At 38.6% G+C, this 20,517-nt stretch overlaps 1 protein-coding gene and 1 long non-coding RNA gene across 4 annotated transcripts; one reads left to right on the top strand and one right to left on the bottom strand.

Moving 5' to 3' along the window:
* Nucleotides 1-354: 354 nt before the first annotated feature.
* On the top strand, nt 355-1,501 carry LOC134200150 (uncharacterized). Its single transcript, XR_009974935.1, has 2 exons — nt 355-646; nt 1,334-1,501. It is a non-coding gene; the product is annotated as an uncharacterized LOC134200150 (long non-coding RNA).
* A 537-nt stretch (nt 1,502-2,038) lies between these two features.
* Nucleotides 2,039-19,881, bottom strand: LOC101744662 (homeobox protein HMX3). Of its 3 annotated transcripts, XM_062672375.1 has the most exons (5): nt 10,712-10,807; nt 9,545-9,848; nt 6,063-6,572; nt 2,944-3,151; nt 2,039-2,403 (listed from the first exon to the last, which is right to left on the bottom strand). In XM_062672375.1, exons 2-5 carry the CDS (start codon nt 9,567-9,569, stop codon nt 2,259-2,261), a joined length of 888 nt encoding a protein of 295 aa, XP_062528359.1. In that variant the 5' UTR covers nt 9,570-9,848; nt 10,712-10,807; the 3' UTR covers nt 2,039-2,258. The 3 variants fall into 3 exon arrangements, with proteins under 3 accessions (XP_062528359.1, XP_021205301.1, XP_012547775.1); XM_021349626.3 differs by lacking the exons at nt 9,545-9,848; nt 10,712-10,807 and adding an exon at nt 19,675-19,881; XM_012692321.4 differs by lacking the exons at nt 9,545-9,848; nt 10,712-10,807 and adding an exon at nt 10,868-10,971.
* Nucleotides 19,882-20,517: the final 636 nt, after the last annotated feature.

The following is a 20,517-nucleotide window of genomic DNA, read 5'->3' as shown; positions in this document are numbered from 1 at the left end:
GGTGTTAAATACATGAGATTTCGCTTCATACCGTATTTTATACTATAAGAGGATACAGGAAGAAAATATAAGACTTGGCTTAAAGGTCTCATTTCCAAAATATATGTACAAAAAAAAGAGGCCAGAACTGTTACTACCTAACACACAATTAAAATCTCGTTATAACTAATCATATAATCTTCGTACCTATTAACCTATTGGTATCATCGACTGTTTTTCAAACACCAATTAAATAAATTTTAATATTATATCAGAAAATAATGATTGTGAAGTAATGATCAAAATAAAACTGCACAATCACTTTTCATTACACCATAATTGTTCATTTACAGATCATTCACGACCACCCCCTCGACAACAGTTAACAACAACCCACAAATTACCATCTCGTTTGTACAATTTCAACAGATAATGCGACTCAGAGACCCAGTCAAAGTTGTACGGCCATTTAAATCAGGACAAAGCAGCGGAACATCGCTTTACAAACATCGCACGGCCTAACGAAGCAAAAGAACTCCAACGCGTTAACGCGCTGCAGCGGATGCCTGATCATCTGCGATGTTAATTACATGCAAATTGTCAGCGGTTGCCAACGTTGATTCGAAATGGCGCCAAAATATTAGCATAATTCGCGTAGAATGGAATGGTTTGTACTGAAATGAACTTTGATTGAAACAACAGGGTGGTATATTTTAGAATAAACTTGTTTTTTTACTAGAAGGCAATTTTACTTGCTCTAAATTTTGAAATTTACAAAACATCAAAACTTACTATAAAATGATAATTTATCGATCTATAAACATGAATAATAACTTAAATTCTATTTTTAATACTATTTATTTACATTATACATAATAAAGAAACTTATTCTCACACCACGATACCTATTATCTAAATGCTACCTACCTTGAACGTTTAGACAAATAAAAATGATTTACAATACTACTAGGTATTACGAGAAAAATAAATTAAAATAATATTGCACATGGCGTATCTATCTCTTTTATCTATAAAACTAATACATAAAAATAGGTACGCTAATTTGCTAAGTAGACGACATTATCTAGAGATTTACACAATAGTTTTATTAATTAAATATGCAGACTATATTGATCTAAATTTATTTATAGATTTAATCATTTATGAAGTTGAGTTTCTTGCCGAAATATGGATTTTTGTCTAAATCTAATTAATGATAACGCTAATCTGTATCCAATGAGGTTTACTAACTGAGGTTAACTAAACAGAGTTTAATCTCATTTTTAGACTTTTTAAGCGGGAACACGACGAGCAATGTTGCGTGCATTGCCTTATTTTGTTTTTCTTTTTTCAGGTTTGAGCGGGTAGTAATGACTTATTTATCGTGAAATCGAATCTGTGATAGTGCACAAATATGTCAAAATAATAGAAAGCTGCTGGATGTGGCTTTTTGGGTATATCCAAAAAGTTTACTGAAAACGAGTAAATAAACAGCATCTCACTACGACCTAATTTCATTTCATCTCTCTCGTTTTATTTAATTTCGACCGAATCGATTACAGTCTCAAATTAATCAACTTCATTTCCTTTCGTTCCAATTAATTTTTTAATATAACAGAATAGCTTTATACATGTATTTATGTAATTTTTCTGTCGCTTGTGTATGGCAGCTGGACTGATTTTGATGGATTTGTTTCTGTGCTTTCGAAAATGGCTTTTTTTTATTGCTTAAATGGGTGGACGAGCTCACAGCCCATCTGGTGTTAAGTGGTTACTGAAGCCCATAGACATCTACAACGTAAATGCGCCACCCACCTTGAGATATAAGTTCTTAGGTCTCACGTACACTCACAACGGCTGCCCCACCCTTCAAGCCGAAACGCATTACTGCTTCACGGCAGAAATAGGCACTACCATACCATACCACCATAGATAGTGCGTCCTACCACCAGTAATTACGCAATTTATAATTTTGCGTGTTCGATTTTTATTACACGATGTTATTCCTTTACCTTGAAAGTCAATTGTGAACATTTGTTAAGTACGTATTTCATTAGAAAAATTGATACCCGCCTGCGGGATTCGAACACCGTTGCATCGCTACATACGAATGCACCGGACGTCTTGTCCTTTAAGCCGCGACGATTTCAAAACATTATAAACGCTAAAAGTCGAAGAATATGAATAACAAATTTTCATTTTCCAGATCGTCAACATGTTCACTAAGCGATATCATAATTATGGATAGAGATGTGAACTAGACTAGACGCCGAAGGTCCTCAAAGATGGCAGTGCATGTAGGCAGGATAGGGGGGCAGCAGCGCGCAGGCGAGGGGCAGGGCGTGGGACAGCTCTCGCTCCCCGGTCGCGGCCTGGGCTCGGAGCTGCTCCAGGCGTAGCTGGTTCTGACGTTTCCATTTCGTCCTGGATCGTGAAGTCCTTACTTAGTAACACAGGTTTTATTATTGCAAATTAAAACATAAAACATTTTTTTATTATTATTGCTTACATGGGTGGACAAGCTCACCAAGTGGTTACCGAAGCCCATGGACATCTACAAGGTAAATACCGCCATCTACCTTGAGATATGAGTTCTAAGGCCTCAGTATAGTTACAACGGCTGCCTCACCCTTCAAACCGAAACGCATTACTGCTTCACAGAAATAGGCAGGGTGGTGGTACCTACCCATGCGAACTCACAAGACGTCCTACCGCCACTAAAATTGTCGGCTGTGGGTTGGACGTCTAGAATAGCTATGTAAGATTATTCTTTTTGAATCAGTTCTCCTATGATGTAGTAAACTAGGAACGCTAGAGATAAATAAAGCTTAAAGTAATTCTATAATCTCAATCGAAACAGAACCCGAATAAGTGCATTTGGGAGGGCTGGTGCGGTTTTAATAACTCAGTAGTTCCAACCGACTCTAGTCGCAGTGATGATCGTCAAATTTGTCCTAGACCTACCTCCGATTCTGGTACCAGGTCTTGACTTGAGTTTCGCTGAGACTCAGAGCTTCGGCCACGTCGCCCCTGTCAGCAACGCTCAGGTACTTCTGACAGCGAAACTTCCGCTCCAAGTACGCGAGCTGCGCGTGGGTGAAGGCAGTGCGGCGTCGGCGCGGCTTGCGACTGGTACTGACAGTTGCCGAAGCACGATTGGGGAGTTGCTGATCTAATCGAAACAATCAGAAATCGGTAAAACTGGAGATTGCGGTAGGCAGCGGCTTGGCTCTGCCCCTGGCATTGCTGAAGTCCATGGGCGACGGTAACCACTCACCATCAGGTAGGTCGTATGCTCGTCTGCCTACAAGGGCAATAAAAAAAAAAGATTTAGCCGATAACTTTCGTCATTAGTACCAGGATGGCAGGCGAAGACACCGCGCGCCGTCCACGGACATTTTCAATTGGAAACTTATCAATCAGCTTTATTATTTGAAACTTGATTAAACGAAAACACTCGAAAGACGGATGGACATCTGTAGAGTCAAACCTATGTAAATGGAAGAAAATACTTCTGAACCTACCGAATGTCAAATGCAGACAAGTACTTTTTGAATTGAACACTCTAGAAAAGGCCTACAAGACAAAAACAACTACCTCGAAAACCTAAATGATATCTGTAAAAAGATTCTGCCATCGACTAGAAGTCAAACTGGATTGGTGTCTAAAAAAAACCGCAGGCAAAAAGACCGATGTTTCAAGAGTTGAGTTTGTTGTTTCAAACAAAGAGTTTTTATTTTTCCTCTACACTAAACTCTAAGAAGATCGAAACAAATCTGTATTTACGTTTGTGCACGCTAATCCTGACAGTCCAACAATCCTGAAAACCTAATTGAATTGTTATTTTAATGATTTATTTAAACATACATGTTCATCTAAAGAAGCTTCATTGATTGATTCAAATCAGTTGATAAATGCTATATGCGTCTAGAATTATTATTCGTAATGGAATTAGTGCATTAAATACAACTATACCAGGACTTAGGGGGTCAATAGGTAAAGAAATGTGCCTGATAGGGTAGCAACCGTTCTTCCAGGCTGGCTTTACATTTGAAATAGACAGGCCGATGGCGATCGTGCAGCTCCATAGACCTATATAGTACTTCAGTGTGCGGCTCACATGTCGCCATACCATTCACTGTCAAATCAACAAAAACGGTGACGTAGAAAATGTTTAGAGTTGCTTTTTTAATTCTCGATGATAATGGAGATGGCTGTTGGCCAACACGGAAACAAAACTTCAGTACCGCCCCTTTGCGAATCGAGATCATAATATCAATTATGTTAAATAACTGTATTATAAACTGTAGTTTTAATTTGCTTATATGGGTGGATGAGCTCGCGATCTACCTGCCCCCAAAGATATGAACTTAATTGGCCTCACCCAACTTGAGACACGTGCTCTGAATCTCAGTTTTATAATACAACGGCTGCCGCATCCTTCAAAGTGAAACGCATTACTGCTTCACAGGAAATAAGGCAGGTTCGTGATACCCGTGCGTCCTACCACCAGTAATTACGAAAATTATAATTTTTCTGGATTGCATTTTAGGAATAGATAGCTTGATTGTTTTGTAGTATGTTGTGGTTTATATAATTTTGGGGAGATATACGACAAAGGGAAGATCTTCCACCGAGCGGGTGATATTGCTCGGTAGACGGACGGTCCTAATGTTGTTGTTCGGAACTTGTATATATGCGCTTTATCTTGAAAATGTCGTAAGCGAGATTCAGGCATCTGTCAATTATCTTGCGTTGTATGATGGCTACCCGCCACATAATTTATTTTATTTGATATGTATTTCTTATCTATCTATTTTGTATGTATTTTTTCAATCTCTTATCTATTTATTTTGAAGTCTTCGCGGCCTAAAGGATAAGTCGTCCGGTGCATTCGTATGTAGCGATGCACCGGTGCTCGAATCCCGCAGGCGAATACCAATTTTTCTAATGAAATACGTACTCAACAAATTAATGTTCACGGTTGACTTCCACGGTGAAGGAATAACATCGTGTAATAAAAATCAAACCCGCAAATCTGTAATTTGCGTAATTAGTGGTGGTAGGACCTCTTGTGAGTCCGGACGGGTCGGTACCATCACCCTGCCTATTTCTGCCGTGAAGCAGTAATGCGTTTCGGTCAGAAGGGTGGGGCAGCCATTGTAACTATATTGAGGACCTTACAACTTATATCTCAAGGTGGGTAGCGTATTTACGTTATAGATGTCTATGGGCTCCAGTAACCACTTAACATTAGGTGGGCTGTGAGCACGTCCACCCATCTAAGCAATAAAAAATAAAATAAAATAAACATAATTATTTAACGCTGGGGAATCCATTTACGGATACCCGGTCGAGGGGGGTAACGGACCGGGTTATGTCGGACTCCGGCGCCTCCTGAGAGGAAGAAGGGGAGAAGAGAAGAGCCGAGGTCCTTCACCTCCCCCAATTTCTCACAGGAGACTACGCCTTGAAAAAGGCGCGCGAAGCACTTGCCCCGCAGAACGACTACCGACTAAACCCCATCGAGCCCCACCACTCCGACTCCACGAAACCCACGGTACCGCACAGTGCGCGCCGAAGAAACATAATTATAACCTAGTGTTTTACTTTCACTCATGTCTACTATAATTCTTTAAATTATCGCCATGTATTAACTTTGTCACACTTCTTAAATCTTTCACTTCATCAACGAGAGTTGACTGGAAGAGAGTCCCTGCATGGCGTTAAGTTCGCTTTTGTACAATGTTTTTGTGCAATAAAGAATTTTCATTCATTCATTCATTCATTCATTTTATTATACATATTAGACGATTTTATTCCTACACCGTAGAACGTATTTGTGAGTGGTGTTCAGTACGTATTTTATTAGATAAATTAATATTTGCCTGCGGGATCCGAACCGTAGCACAGGCGCATCGCTCGATACGAATGCGTCGAGCGTCTTATCCCTTAGGCCACAAAGAGTTAGACACTATGTTCCTCATACGTCTAGCGTCCTCGTCTTGCTCCACCTTTATCTACCTGATATTAAGCCTTGCAGTAGTACAATATATACTAGAGAGGGTATCCGTGAATAATACCTGTGGCATCCTGTGAATCTCTCTGCGAAGTCCCCGCCATGACCGAAGCAGCAAAACCGGCCAACAGCTGCGACTGGAACGTTGTCTTTGACAGGTCCATAGATCGAACGTAGATACTGTCCGTAAGGGACCCGGACATAACGAAAGACCTCTCATTTTCCTCCTCCTTGGAGTCTCGGTCGGGTCTGTACAAATGGAACAGACCGCCCTCGTAAATCTTCATTCGTTCATCGCTTCTGTTCTCGAAGTCTCGTTCGTCATCTTTGAATGATTCGTAATTTGATATTCTGTTTTCTTCGTACTCTGTGAGGGAAGGTGCGTCTCTCGGTTCGTTTTTTTTTGAATCATCCGAATTCTTCTCAAGGTCGTAACGTTTTTTCGGCGTCGATGTCTCGCTGCGATTGTCTCCCACGGATATGTCGTCATCGATGTCAGAACTTTCTAGGATTTGGCTGTGTTGCGATGCGCATCTCACGTTTTCTTGTTGTTCTTCGACGTAATTCATAGAGCCTGTGGGAAATGAGAAGTTTGTTAGGAAATTGTTTCTTTTATATTATCACAAGGGTTTATCTGGTTTTTAAAAGGTTAACTAAAAACCAGGATGGTTTGGGGTTCGCCTCAACGACCCGTCAGTCGGGGTTGCGCCGCGAGTGTCGCTGTTGCGCAGAAGGGGAGGGAGGGGTCCTCCCTCCCCCTCTGTCTGGGTTCTAACCCCGGGTGGTAAATAGACGTCGGGTGAGACAGTGCAAGGAGAGTCGTGTGGTAGACAGGGCCCTAAAACATCCTTGGACCCGCAGTCTGATCGCACGTACCCGCTCCTTATGCACGGAAACCTGGGCATCCTGTCTGACAAAAAAAAACAAGGTACTGGTGGTAGCCACACAACACCAAATGGGCAGTGAGCTCGCCCACACATCTAAGCAATAAAAAAATAAAAAACCTAGGACGGTTAATGGACATCTCACACAAAACATACATGAGTACGACTGTAATGAACACCAATTTGACGGCTCTCGTTTTTTATTGTTATTATTTTATTTTTTCCAGTTTTCCAAGTGTACAGTTTTTGTTGATGTTAATTTATAGTTATCTAAATACATCAATAGTGTTAGATATTTGTAAACTGAAGTAAGTAAGTAAGTTAAGACTGTAAGACTGAAGTGTTGAGAGTGGAACGTATCTAGTCCAATCAGCACATTGGACTTCTGCCTCTGGGCTTTCTTCCTTGCCCATTACCAGCAGGTTCTACAAATTTTGTCCTCTCTTTCTGACAATTTGTTCAAAGAACTCTAAACCCCTTTCCTTTTTCAAATATTAATGTTTAAGCTGCTTCGACTCCATAATTAGCTCTAAATATTGTAATATATTCTAACTAAATGTGCATTGTCTTTACTGATATATGAATATCATGATGATGTCAGTGCAATACCATCTAAATTATTTATTAATTGACCACCCCTCGAACAACCCTCCTGGTTGAGCCTTTGCTCGCCCACCTGTCCTGGTGAAACTGGAAAGGCCTCCGGGCCACCACAAAAAGATCGAACACTACGATCAAAACGAACACTTGTTTCTTCAATTATAAAAAAAATATTAAATTAATAATTGTGACTTTTTTTAATCCATACAATGAATTTCCCAGTTATTTCGATAACCAACAAGACATTAATAGCAAAACCTCACTTAACACTTAACTTCAACACTCAAGCAGAAACGGAACGTACACAAAGCTCCAGGGCCGAATAAAGACATCAGTTTTAAAAAAGGAACGGCCATAGACACGAGTTTCTGCTCTAATTAATGCCTCGGGGCGTTCCTTTACGCCCTCGAGCAATTGAATACCGACGTCGGTGAATGGCGTGTTTTAGCGCGCGCGGGAAAACCTTGTCTATGGTTACGTTTGTCTCTTTTAATTTGCGTGAAAATGGAGGCCGGTATTCATTTGAGGTCGCTTTTCACGGCTTTTCCTTAATAAAATTAATGCCGTGCTTTTAATGGTGAGCCAAGTCTATAAATTGCATCGTGCAAATATGGCTGACGAGATCTGTTCTCATTTTAAGATAAAATTAACGTCTTAATTTAGTGTACTATTTATAATCAAGCATAATGATATGATAAATGATCAGACGAGTGTTCTTTCAATATTCCATTAACAATAGCTTTAGACCTTAGTAATACCAGCACTGAACCTACATGTTCCGTATTTCCTTTTTTTTAACATTAATTTAATTTACGTTAACCGTTTAAAAAGGCCAATAAATTTAATATAGATAATAAATAGATAGATAGACATAAATAAGTACATAGATTTTTTTTAATTCGGCCTTATGTAAATTAAGTGTAAATTTGATCTGCAGAAGCCTGGAATTGATTTATTAGGAAAGAATTAGTGAGGGGGTTATTTTTTTTTAATTGCATAAAGAGAAGAACGAACCCACCACCCAACTAGCAATACCCTACCAGTAATCCCGATTCGCGATCAGGATACGCTAATTAGGTTACTCAAAGAATGCTTCCCATTCCCCGGGGAAATCTTTAATCGCCTTTCAAACCCACGCGAGGAGATAAGGTGGTGCTATTCTAGATCACACGGCCAGAGCCGAAAGCCAAGGGATCCTTGTTCAGGACAGATGACGCGGGAGTTGCACCGTGAGTACCATACCCGTATCTTGACGACCGACTGAATAAATGCAGTGAACTTATCAACGTGTAAAATTTATTATCAACTATTCTTATCTTTTTTAAGGGCTGGGACAAACGGTTACCCGATCTTGGGAGAGGTTTAATTAAGAAAATTAGTAGTTCCTGAAATAACAAAATACGTAATTCTCTACCAAGGTCACAGCATAAAATAAAAATGAAACATAAAACATGAAAACTCCTCGAAGTTGGAGTCGGTCGCGAAATGAACGGTAGCATTAAAAATTTAAATCATCTTATCTGAATTTATTCACCGTCAGACCTCAACCGGCCGGCAAGGAACGTCCAACGAACTTATAATTCAAGATGTTAAAGCGAATAAACTTTTTGAATGAACCTCGTGTTATCTATATATTAATACGTGAAGCAAAAACTTTGTATCCCTTTTTACGAAAATTGCGCGGACGGAGGAGTATGAAATTTTCCACACTTATAGAGAATATAGAGAAGAAGTGCACAATGCTAATTTTTTTTTTAAATAATGCATAAAAGATACATTAAATCAATAAAGAAAACATTACACACACTACATACCATGTATTTGACGCACACACGCATGCATACTATTTATTGTCAAACTTTTGTTCTTGACGTCTGTTGTCAAATTGAGAATATTGTTTGTCTTTGTTAATATTTTTTATAGTGTAGTCTTGGCGAAATTTGTGATTATAGAAGTATAAAATACGATCATAATAGTGTACAAACTTACAATTCCAATTAATTATAGTCGAATTTCGACTACTGCGGGACCTCTAGTATCTATTTAATTTTGTTCACTATACCTTTATCATTTGTATGTTGACACATATTGTTTGACGTCTCCGTCTAGTCTTAAGTGGTTACCGGAAAGCTTTGACACAACGTGAAAGTAACTTTGAAACGTGAGATCAAAGTCGCAAATTAAATCGTATTCTAAATTCCCTTCCACCGACGTAGTAGGTAGGTAGTAGTAGTAGTAGTAGTAGTAGTAGGTAACAAATTCGTCGTGTTTTATCAGGATAAGACTATGGTCAACGTCTCATCTGGAAAGGCTCGGGTTCCGGTTAGCAAATCCCAACCCTTCTGGCTGAGCATTTACTCGCCCACCTGTAAAAAAAAACCAAGCGACGGAGATCAGCGATGCTGTAGACGCAAGCCTTTTGCTGAATCGTATACATCTTAACACTTTACGCTGACACTTTACGCTTTACCTTTAAATTCCAGTAAATACTGCATAATAAGCACTCAATTTCGATTTTTGATAATAAAAACTACCTTTGTCGATAATTATTTGCGCGTTTTTCATGGATGCAACGAAACTAGCAATTATAACGTATTGCGAACAGAAACAACAATGATTCCGAAAATGTACCTACATGAATATTTCGTATTAAAAGATTCTCTTGATAAAAAACTCGTTTTCCCTTAGTAGATTGTAATTTTTTTTATTGCTTAGATGTATGGACGAGCTCACAGCCCACCTGATGTTAAGTGGTTACCGGAGCCCATAGACATCTACGACGTAAATGCGCCACCCACCTTGAGATAAGTTCTAAGGTTTCAGTATAGTTACAACGGCTGCCCCACCCTTCAAACAGAAACGAATTACTGCTTCACGGCAGAAATAGGCAGGGTGGTGGTACTTACCCGTGCGGACTCACAAGAGGTCCTACCACCAGTAATTACGCAAATGATAATTTTGCGGGTTTGATTTTTATTACACGATGTTATTCCTTCACCGTGGAAGTCAATCGCGAACATTTGTTGAGTACGTATTTCATTAGAAAAATTGGTACCTGGGATTCGAACACCGGTGCATCGCTACATACGAATACACCGCACGTCTTATCCTTTTTAAACTAACAGCTTGAACAATATTCTTAACTTATTAATAATAATAATAAATTAAAATTATTAATAATAAAATAATATTCTTAACACTATTCTTCTAACTTTAATATATTCATTACATTCCAATCTCACCGACACCCGCACTTTTGAAACAATAATTAAAAAAAACCAATACTCATCATCAAACTGTTACATCGCATTTCAACACTATATCTAATAATTGGACACTTTAAAACAAATAATAAGTCGTATCAATTATAAAAACAATCTCCTACCCTCAACGCGCTGGATTTAACACGTTAATAAAATTGATGTACAACAGCGGAGGTGAGCGGTCGTGTACGCGCGTGCTGGTCGCGTGCTCTCACGAGTGGCGCCGTGCTGAGTTTGAGAGCATATGCGATGCTACCGTACACATTTTATTGATGTTAATGAACGATTGATTTGTTGAAAACATCTCGAATGTGTTTCGTGAAACGCCGAATGTGAATTACAAAAAAATGTGACAAGAACGCTTTTAATTATTATTAGTTAATGGCCGATTTGCTCGCATTTTTTTTTGGTTAATTGTGATTTTTAGAAATTATTTTTAAATACGAATTACATATTGATAAAATGATGAAATATGAATAATATTTTTCGATATTACCGACAAAATAAATAAAAAATATGAACTGCTTATTTAAAGAAAAAATCAAAATTATCGATAAAGCTGATTATTGAAAACACGAATAAAACAACATTTTCTGAAAATAAATCGTAGCTAGATCGATTTATGGCCCCTAAAATCCCCTGTATACTAAATTTTATGAAAATCGTAATTACGAGATTCAGATTATATATATACTTATATACAAGAATTGGTCGTGTATAAGATAAGATTTTCTTCTATATGATATTTTTGTTACAATTTTCTTGTTTTTTCTTTGGTCGATCTGTAAACTTACTGCCCTTATAAATATTATCATTCGTACGGAAGTCAATTAGTAAATATTTATTTATTATTTATTTATATAATTCTCATAATTGAGTAAATTATGTTACGTACAAAATTGGATTTAGCAATAGCAATAATATCGGTCAGTAAATTGTAACTTATGTGTACAGTCCACGTTTTAAAGGGAAACAAAAATATAATAGTCCTTAAAAGAATACCGAGAGAAGTGGTCAAGCACAAGAGGTCGTTAGTCATAAAGTATCGTCGGGGCTTGGAAGTGGCGAGGGGAAGCTCGGGAAACACATTAAATTCATACAAGACCATACTTGTTATATCTCACATCACTATAAGGCGATTGAAGTAAAATCTGTGACTTTTGGCGGGAACGCGAGGAGTGAAGTTGTGTGATTTGTTTTATTTTGTCTATTTAGTGTTTGTTCAAGTTTAAATGTGCAATAAAGGTGGTTTATTAACTGTTTAGTATCTGTGAAATTGCACAAATTGGGAAAATAAAACAGTCACTGGACGGAACTTCTCGGGATCCTCCAAAAAGTCCAATGAAAAAGTCTCAGTAAATGCCCAGCATTTTACTGAGATTAATACTTAGTCTGGCCATAAATACTGCTACAATTAAAAATAAACAAAATATTACATTTGAATTTGGAATCTGTCATTTTTATATGATTGCTCATTGAGTTTTCTCGTTTTGGCGCCAATACATTGTACAATATTTTGCGATATTAAAATGGAGTGGGGTGATAAAGAGAACCGAATCGCAGTGATTGCATTACACAAAGTAGGTATGGAGCCAAATGCAATTTTCAAAACTCTCCATACGCTTGGTATTAGTAAAATGTTTTTGTACCGGGCTATTAATAGGTGCAATGAGACCTCCTCTGTTTGTGACAGAAAAAGATCTGGCCGTCCACGTAGTGTTCGTACGAAAAAGGTGGTCAAAGCAGTAAGGGAAAGAATTCGAAGAAATCCTGTCCGAAAGCAAAAGATTTTATCTCGGGAGATGAAGATAGCACCTAGAACCATGTCGCGTATTTTAAAAGATGACTTAGGACTTGCAGCCTATAAGAGACGTACTGGTCATTTCTTAACTGATAATTTAAAAGAGAATAGGGTGGTAAAATCGAAACAACTACTGAAGCAGTACGCAAAGGGAGGTCATAGAAAAATTTTGTTTACGGATGAGAATTTTTTTACAATTGAGCAACATTTTAACAAACAATATGACCGTATTTATGCTCAAAGCTCTAAGGAAGCTTCCCAATTAGTCGACAGAGTGCAACGTAGTCACTATCCGACTTCAGTGATGGTTTGGTGGGGTATTAGCTATGAAGGAGTGACTTAGCGATACTTTTGTGAAAAAGGTATCAAAACATCGGCACCAAGGTATCAAAATACCATTCTTGAGAAGGTAGTGAAGCCCCTTAACAACACCATGTTCAATAATCAAGAATGGTCCTTCCAGCAAGACTCGGCGCCAGGTCATAAAGCTCGGTCTACGCAGTCTTGGTTGGAAACGAACGTTTCGGACTTCATCAGAGCTGAAGACTGGCCGTCGTCTAGTCCCGATCTTAATCCGCTGGATTATGATTTATGGTCAGTTTTAGAGAATACGGCTTGCTCTAAACGCCATGATAATTTGGAGTCCCTAAAACAATCCGTACGATTGGCAGTGAAAAATTTTCCCATGGAAAGAGTGCGTGCTTCTATTGATAACTGGCCTCAACGTTTAAAGGACTGTATTGCAGCCAATGGAGACCACTTCGAATAAGCTTTTTATACTTTAAATTGTTTTATATTTATGTATTAAACTAACACACTGTAAAAGTAATAAATGTTATTTGCAATAGATTTTTTTATTTTATTGTAACAGTATTTATGGTCAGACTAAGTATTTCATCTAATATCATCTCATCTTATCTCATTTTATTTCATACCATGTTTCATATTAATCAACTTCATTTCACTTCATATTACCAATTTTCATAGAGTGCAGTTTTCATTATAATTAAAATAAGACTTGACCTAAAGTTTTTAGTCATAGAACCCCTTAAAAAAGTAACATCTGTTTTTATGACTCCATTATCAGATTAACAAATCAGTTTGCTGCGTACGTGTACTAAATGACATCTGCGGTACTCGTATCGAATGATGACACAATCAATACACAAGGAAATGCCTATCTGGTACTTTCACGATGAAGGAAGGAGTCCTATTATCGTATATTTATATTAAATACAATTGTCAAATTTACGGATTTACGTAATTACTGGTGGTAGAGCATTTGTAGAGTCGCCCGTGTTACAACTTGAATGACTGACTACCCAAATTTACGTTATATAGTAACCTATTGGTATACACTTCGCATCTCAAGGTCTATTTAGTCCAATTACTACTTACCACCGGGAAGAGAAGCGTGAAGGTGGTCAACTCTTTTCGTGAATAAAATAAAAAAACCGAATACATGTTTTTTAATTGTTCTAAAATGCGTAGTTTATTAATGTTTCGCATCCAATGTAATGCTTGGAGTTTATCTGGATGATCGAATCCGGAACAAGGTGATTCGACAAAGAACCATAGATATCGATTTATCACAGCAGATTAGTAAGCTGAAGTGACAACGGGCCGCTCATATTACCGGATAGCCGTGAGGGTAAACCTGTTCTTGAGTGGAGACCGCGAATTAGCAAACGTAGTGCAGAATGCTTTCAGGCTCGGTGGAGTGACGATCTATGGAGAAGTAGCTGGCAAGAACAGGATGAAAGAAGCCGAGGATCGTGCTCTGTGGCGTGCAATTGGAAAGATATATCTCCAGCAGTGGACATCAGTCATCAGTCATTATCATCAGCCTATCAAGGCTGATGATGATGCAATGTAGTGCAAAAAAACTACTCTCGGTTAGAATCTACGGTTTCAGGAGACTAGGTGCGATTTTCAAGCAGACTTCGCGTTACAATACGGCTTAAATAAATAATTAGTCACTAAAGTCCCATATGCGACGCCAAATAAGTGTACGTTTCTTTCCATTGCGTATTAAGCTAGTAATTATTCAAGTTTCAGCATAGGGAACGGTTTATTCAGACCATTAAGACTGTAAAACAAAAACAAATTCCGTGCGTCCGGAAAACAGTCCTATTGGAAGCTCTTTCTCGAGTTATCATCCCAAAATACAAATACGATTATGAATCATGAGTGTACAAATTACAGATGCCAAACTGAAACTTTGCGGTAGGCAGCGGCTTGACTCTGCCCTTGGCATTGCTGAAGTCCATGGGCGACGGTAACCACTCACCATCAGGTGGGCCGTATGCTCGTCTGCCTACAAAGGCAATTAAAAAAAAAACCTGAATATATACACAAAATCAGTTCACGAAGCCGTAAGCATATAACCATCAAACATCACACCTAGAGAGGTACTTACTGTCCGACGGATTTGAAAAAAACCCCAAGAAGTCATTTTTTCGGCGCAACTGTGAGCAGATATTTTAAAATAAGAGTAAAGTAGAGAGGATCTATCAGCAATCGAGATGTTATATATGAAACAATATATCAATCCGGATTTACGCTAAATTGCGCCAACGCCTCGAAAATCTTGCCTTTGTAGTCGTTTTCAATAAAAAACAAAAGGCCCGCATTATATTTTGTTCTCTATGGTTTACTGGTGGCCTGGAGGCCTTTTCAGTTTCACAAGGGCAGATGGGCGAGCAAAGGCTCAGCCAGGAGGGATGGGATTTGCTAACAGCTGCCCGAGCGCCTCCGAAGGAGACCTAACAACTCAAGAGCAGCTTCGACGAATGAATCTACTACCGGATCGGAATCGCGACCCTTTGAAAAGATCCGGCGAGAAACTCAGTGAGCTGATGCACGGGTTAGGTTGCACGTCGAACTCTTTGCCGAGTTCAACGAATACGGTACCAGGATCTCTACTCTTAGTGTTAGAGCGAAAGGCGTCTAATGCAAGGGTTATTGGATCTGATGGATCCGTAAGGACGTGTAAAATTATTTCGATTTTTTCTACGAACTAAGTGCAAGAAGTATTGACGTTAATTCGAAACTTTTTACGAAGTATTTTTAAAGTACAACGTAGATATATACCCAAGACTATCAATATCATAAACAAAGCGACGCGACGTGTTCAAGGGCCGGGAGTCCCCGCCGCGCCTCTGTAATAAGCCGCTAATTTGCGAGTGTGCGCGTTCCCTTGTCGCGTAGGTGCATATATTAGGACGTTAATTTAATCACGACCGTCTAATTGGCTAGATTTTATGAATTATACATAGTTTCCGTGCTATTTTCACGTTTGTAACAAGAGAGTCAATTTCGTTGGGTATTTTCGCATTGCCCCTAATTATGTGCATACATTTAAACGCCCTATGCTTGAATATACTCACATAATTAAATAGATATACTTGAAGAATATTCTATATGATTTTTTTTTTATTGTCTAGATGGGTGGACGAGCTCACAGCCCACCTGGTGTTAAGTGGTTACTGGAGCCCATAGATATCTACAACGTAAATGCCGCCACCCACCTTGAGATATAAGTTCTATGGTCTCAGTACAGTTACAACAGCTGCCCCACCCTTTAAACCGAAACGCATTACTGCTTCCCGGCAGAAATAGGCGGGGTAGTGGTACTTACCCGTGCGGACGCACAAGAGGTCCTACCACCAGTAATAAAATTCTTTTTGTGCTTTTGAATCTTCTGTATAAATAATGTTTCATGTGTGTCTTTGAGCTCTAATATACTATATCGACAGGTGAAAGGCTATTTGGTTTAAACGACATATATACATATTATATGCAAATTTACAAGAGAGCCATTTAAATTTTAAAATTTGGTAATAAATATCATTACAATACCTCATCGTCACCGATTGTAGTAATGTACTTATTTAACAACATTCAACCGTCGCACTATTTTTAATTGCCTTTAGTAGCTTTTTGTTCCTACCTAATCGCCGATAGCCTAAGGGGCTATATTAGCTACACGCGGTTTTATAGGTGATCTCACGGGGCTCAACCTGGGAGGACTTGTGGCCCGGGCAAGCTTACCTTCCTGACTCTACCATGGTATCGGAACAACACTGAACACACTGAGAAGATCCGGTGAGAAACTCAGTGAATTTGGGCTAGGCTGCACGTCGAACTCTTTCGTCATATCCGACGAGTTCGATAAGAACGGTGACCGGTGCTTGAAAAGCAAGCCTTTGCGTTTTCCCGTCGTCCAAACCCGGGATGTTGCTATGATGAGATGTTCTAAAATAAGCATTATTTGTGAAAATATTTTTATAAAGATGACATTAATCCTTATTCAAATAAATATGTTATTCATTACAAGTATTTAATTTAAAAGAAATTTGCCCTTTACATCATTTGATTCCAATGAGTATCTTAGAAGGTATCGCAGTTTTAAAATAACAACGCAGCAAAATAATGATCAAGCGCGAAAGAATGATGTACAAGGTGCCGTTCGGACGGTGCGCGGCGGCACCGAGTAAGAAGAATAACAAGAAACACCCAGATCACTTCAAGATAGGCTTTGAAAATTGTAGATTTTTCTCGATTTCTCCAGGATTCCATCATCAGATCCTGATTCTGATGATTACAAGATCATTCGAGCAGTTTATCAATTCGAAAAAAAAAAGGAAAAAAATATCAGAATCGGTTCAAGCATTCTCGAGAAATCGGTAAACATACATAGATTAAAAAAATGGTGGTCGAATTAACCTCCTCTTTTAAAATCGGTTAAAAAGCGTAACTTTGGTACCTTAACTTTTAATAGCTCCTTAACATTCTATTATTCGAAAATATTTTCACCTTCTACGTAAATGAAGTCGCGGGTAAAATTTAGCGTTATTCCACGCGGAGGAATGTGCGGGCAAAACCTAGTTTTTGCTTAATATAAAATTATATTCGTATGTTTAATAAATAAGTGATCCCAAGTTGAATAATTAAATTACAATAGGTTTTTCTATAAAATTAGATAGCCGGTAATTACTTATGAAGACACCATATTGACTGGGTATATCTGGTACAGCCATGACCAGTTGGGTATAACCTCGAAATGGAGACCACAACTGACAGGTGATGACAATTAAGAAGTGTTAATAGATTTACCTATAAAAGACAATGTTTTCAAATATTTATCTAAATCACGTGCTGTATATAGTTGTGGTCATATAATTAAGAACGCTTATTTAAAGGAGATAATTTTTTTCAAAATAACAAGTGCATTGCATGTAAAGTAACTGCATACTAACTGCAAAGTAACTGCATTGCATGTGTTTAGTTTTTCTATTTTTAAGGGTTCGAAAAACTTTTTCGTAGGTACTGGCAATATACATAACAGACTACAAATAAATATAAACATAGTTAAACTTTATACATATACATATACATTAGATCTAAATCTAGTGTTACTACTTACTGGCTGGTCTCATAGTTGAAAAAGCTGAATAGTTTAGTTTTTAATTCAAATTTAAATAGAAGGCCCTGTGACTCTGTGGTCGTATAATTTTGGCGCCATTTAGCGCTGTAAAATTTTTAACGGTGATTGCTTCACCAGTTGTAGGAAATTCTCAAGGGATGTAATAATAAAACATCTCGAAAAGAATTGGTTGTATAAAAAAATAGCCAATCATTTGCAATGCTGAAAAACTATGATTTTCAACGGTGCGTAGCGCTTTGTTACGTATCTAACGGTACGGGTTGACGCAGAGCATATTATATTCCCAGACGCCGGACCGGCGTGTTCCTAGATAGAGGAAGTCCGATTGGGCGTAATTGGCCCGTAGGTATAGCCCGTTATCCTACAAGGTAGGGGAAAAGAAAGACAGTAATCTTGTGGAGATGATAGAAATGTCGTTCATTTCACAGAGCTAAATCCTTTTAAAGATTATAATGAGCTGAGAAAAAAATATATTGGTGACAACAAGTCTAGCAATCTCAACACACAATATCGCATATGATTAGTAATTCATAACAGTACCTACTCGCTTGACAGACAAAAATATTAACAAACTATGACTTTTTTTGCCTCGAGAGGCTAATCCGGCTTCACCGTGACCAGTGAACAAACTCACAAGGCTCAGCCTCCCCCACTGAAAATATCGAGCGAGAAAACCAATGGGTTAAGACTTATGACATGATTGTGTGTTCTCCAATCACGTCCATGTGACCACGGCGGCTGTATCTGTATCTAGAGATCTAACATGCTCATGTAAGCGAGTGAAAATAATGGTTATAACTAAAAAAAAAATTATTTAACATTATCCGGCGAACTTTAATTCCTTCAGTCTTCTATTGTTTGTGTATGCCTAAAAGTTTTGTTGCAATTGCGAAAATCGTTTACGCGCGTATTTCTGTGTGGTTTCTTGTTTATTCTGAAAGTCTCGACCTAAATAAAAGACCTAAAAAATCAATAACCGATCTATAGCACTAGTGTAGGTATACGACAAAGGTGAGATCTTCCACCGAGCGGGTGATATTGCTCGGTAGAACGACAGTCCGAATGTTGTTTGTTTTTTTTTTTCCTACCTATGCTGATAGCCTTGAGAGGCTATTTCAACTTCACCCTAACGTTTGTAGGTGAGCTCGCGGGGCTCAACCGGAGAGTTGCTAACACTGACCCTAGCAAGAGCAGTGCTTCGCAGAATCTACCACCGGATCGGAAACGCGACCCACTGAGAAGATCCGTCGAGAAACTCAGTGTGCTGTGTCTGTGGGCTAATTCGCTCGTCGAGCCCTTCGTCGCAAGCGACGGGTTCGACGAAGGCGGTGACCGGTGCTTATGGTGCCTAAAAGCACCGTTAATGGATCAGGCTGTCCAAATGTTGTTGTTCGGAACTTTTATATATGCGAGCTTATCTTGAAAATGTCGTTAGCGAGATTCAGGCATCTGTCAAATATCTTGGATTGTATGATGGCTACCCGCCACAATAGTATTACCAAAAATCATAAATCATTTAAACACATTCCGTATATCAACACCATCATATTATTTTTTACGGGAAAATGAAGCCTCGTGAAATATGCGCCTGTTTTAAATTTTGCTTGATCGCGTCTGTTACAGTTCTCTTTGCAACCCATACAACTAATGAAGTATTATGGAACACTTACTATACCCACCATGCTATTAAATGGGCCAATCTAAGAAAGCACATTCTTCTTCTTCATCGTTCCCTCACTGCTGAGGATCGCGACCAAAGTACATACCGCTCCGTTAACATAAGCTGTTTCTGAATTAAATAGTCTGTTTACTAGGGATGATTTGAAATTTAAATAACTTTCCGCAGTGGGTGAAATTCAAAAAATGGGTCAATCTGCGTGTCACCGATAGTGTCAAATACTTTTAACTTTTTTTCAGTTGACCATCGCAAACTATAATGGGAATGCAGCCAGTCACTTTGAGACGTGTAGACTGTAGACTAGTGACCTGTGTGCTTAGTGCGAGTTTTGTAACGTTCACGATATCGAGAAAGTTACAAAACGTACCTACCTATACGTCCTACTTCAAATGTTCGCGATTGACTTCCACGGTGAAGGAACAACATCGTTTAATAAAAATGAAACCCGCAAAATTATAATTTACATAATTAGTGGTAATATGACGTGTTGTAAGTCAGTACGGGTAGGTCGTTCAATCACTCTGCTAATTTCTGCCGTTAAGCAGTAGGTAATGCGTTTCGGTTTGAAATGCGAGGCAGCCGTGGTGCTTTTTTTATTGCCGTATAGGCAGACGAGCATACGGCTCACCTGATGGTGAGTGGTTAACGTCGCTCATGGACGTCAGCAATACCTAAAATACGTACTGTTAAAAGTGAGACCTTACAACTCATTTCTCAAGGTGAGTGGCGACATTGACGTTGTAGATGGGCTTCGGTAGCCACTTAACACCAGGTGGGCCGTGAGCTCACCCACCCACCTAAGAAATAAAAAAACTATATTTTAAAAGGGGTTATTCTTATAAAC

The sequence above is a fragment of the Bombyx mori genome, chromosome 15 (genome assembly GCF_030269925.1).
Source record: "Bombyx mori chromosome 15, ASM3026992v2".
Taxonomy (NCBI): domain Eukaryota; kingdom Metazoa; phylum Arthropoda; class Insecta; order Lepidoptera; family Bombycidae; genus Bombyx; species Bombyx mori.
The sequence above is the reverse complement of the archived record's forward strand: the minus strand, read 5'-3'. Positions and strand labels throughout refer to the sequence as shown.

Coding starts and splice junctions, on each gene's coding strand:
- LOC101744662 (XM_062672375.1), bottom strand. CDS start 9,569: ATGTGTCAACATACAAATGATAAAG. Junction 6,573..9,544: donor TCAACATACAAATGATAAAG/GTATAGTGAACA, acceptor CATTTCCCACAG/GCTCTATGAATTACGTCGAA. Junction 3,152..6,062: donor AGATTCACAGGATGCCACAG/GTATTATTCACG, acceptor TGTTTCGATTAG/ATCAGCAACTCCCCAATCGT.